Here is a 1,533-nt window from a genome sequence, read left to right on the forward strand (position 1 = left end):
CTCTGCGGGCTTTCCTATATGTTTTAATTAAATGTCATAAGAGATTCAAAAGTTATGAAATAACAACAAAATAAGAATTTTAAATATGTGGGATGCAAAGATAAGAGCTTAAGATGTTTTACATGCATTACACTTCTCAATTGTACAAAGATAACTTTATAAAACTTATTATCTTCTTTCATGAATTTATGATTATGAGAGATTCTAAATGAAGTCAAGAAACTTGGTAGAAAAAAATGTTACACCTTCAAAAAGTTTTTTTTTTTTTACAAATATATATCTATTTTAACATATGGGAAAAAATGATGATTGTCTCTAGCTAGCATAACCAACTGTTCTTAACAGGAAACCCACTCAATATTTTGAATTGATTCCAAAGATTCAAACCTTGTGCATGTTGGGGAACTTGGCAACAACAAGCACAACCACTGCAATTGTGTTGAAAAAGAGCATAGGATGTTGGTATTCGGTTGTATATGAGGCTATCAAGTACCTATCAAGGAAAGAAATAATAATGTCCATACACATAAATGCAAATATGCAATACAGAATAATAGGATGGAATGTGATGATCATATAAACAAACTTACAATATAACAGGTACAATAGTTAGAAACTTTCTATTGGGTGTAAATTGTTTTCCATTGTCTATCTGCTCCCACCAAGTCAACCCATTGTACATCCCTTGATCTTCAGCAAATGGGGTTCTTTTCTTCCAATGAAAGAAATGGCATGTGATCTGAAAATATGATCAATCTCATAATTTTGGTTTAGATACTAGTTAAGCAGATTTGTCATGCTCTATAAATAAATTCAAAAGTTAAATGAATTAACACACAAGAGGGAGGGGGTATTTACAGGCATAGAAAGAAACCTAATTCAAAATTGAATACAATAAGAGAATAAAAAAAGAAATAATAAATAGGAATGGTACGAGGAAATGAGAGAGGTTGATGATGGTCCAAGCCATGCTAGGAGAACAACCGAAGACGGAAAGAACAAGGAGCCAAGTAAAGAAGAGGATTAGAATATAAATAGTCCACACTTCAGGGTACATAAACCAATCCGTGTTACGATTCAGATTCACCGGTGACTCCGCATTCACATACAACCTCAAAATTTATTTTGAATAGCCACAAAATCCTAACCAGCACCCTTTTCTTTATTCTTTAATTTGACCGATTTCCTTTAAAAGTATATAATATATTCAAAAGACCTGACTTCTTTAATTATTATTTAATTTATCTTTAAACCTAAACTGCAAAACCCCAAGGACCACCACAAAATGGCTTTCTTTATCTTAAAAAGGAAGATGATCATGAATAATGTCAAAAAAATTGACAAGATTTTTCGATTAATTTTTAGTAAAAGAAGCCAAAAGAAGCTTACTTATGCTATGAACCTTTCTCTTTTTTGAAAACTTTATATGTCACAACCTCATTTGCTTTGTTTAGTTTTCATCGAACACCCTTATATTTTCTTTCTTTCTTGCAATACATATATTTCTATAGCTTGGCATTTTGAATTCTTTTT

General features: G+C 31.1%; 1 protein-coding gene across 1 annotated transcript; it reads right to left on the reverse strand.

Moving 5' to 3' along the window:
* Window positions 1–303: 303 nt before the first annotated feature.
* Window positions 304–1,061, reverse strand: LOC107923828 (ORM1-like protein 3). Its single transcript, XM_016853973.2, has 3 exons — window positions 935–1,061; window positions 591–739; window positions 304–493 (listed from the first exon to the last, which is right to left on the reverse strand). Exons 1-3 carry the CDS (start codon window positions 1,055–1,057, stop codon window positions 382–384), a joined length of 384 nt encoding a protein of 127 aa, XP_016709462.1. The 5' UTR covers window positions 1,058–1,061; the 3' UTR covers window positions 304–381.
* Between the last annotated feature and the right edge of the window lie 472 nt (window positions 1,062–1,533).

Source organism: Gossypium hirsutum, chromosome D11 (genome assembly GCF_007990345.1).
Source record: "Gossypium hirsutum isolate 1008001.06 chromosome D11, Gossypium_hirsutum_v2.1, whole genome shotgun sequence".
Classification (NCBI taxonomy): Eukaryota; Viridiplantae; Streptophyta; class Magnoliopsida; order Malvales; family Malvaceae; genus Gossypium; species Gossypium hirsutum.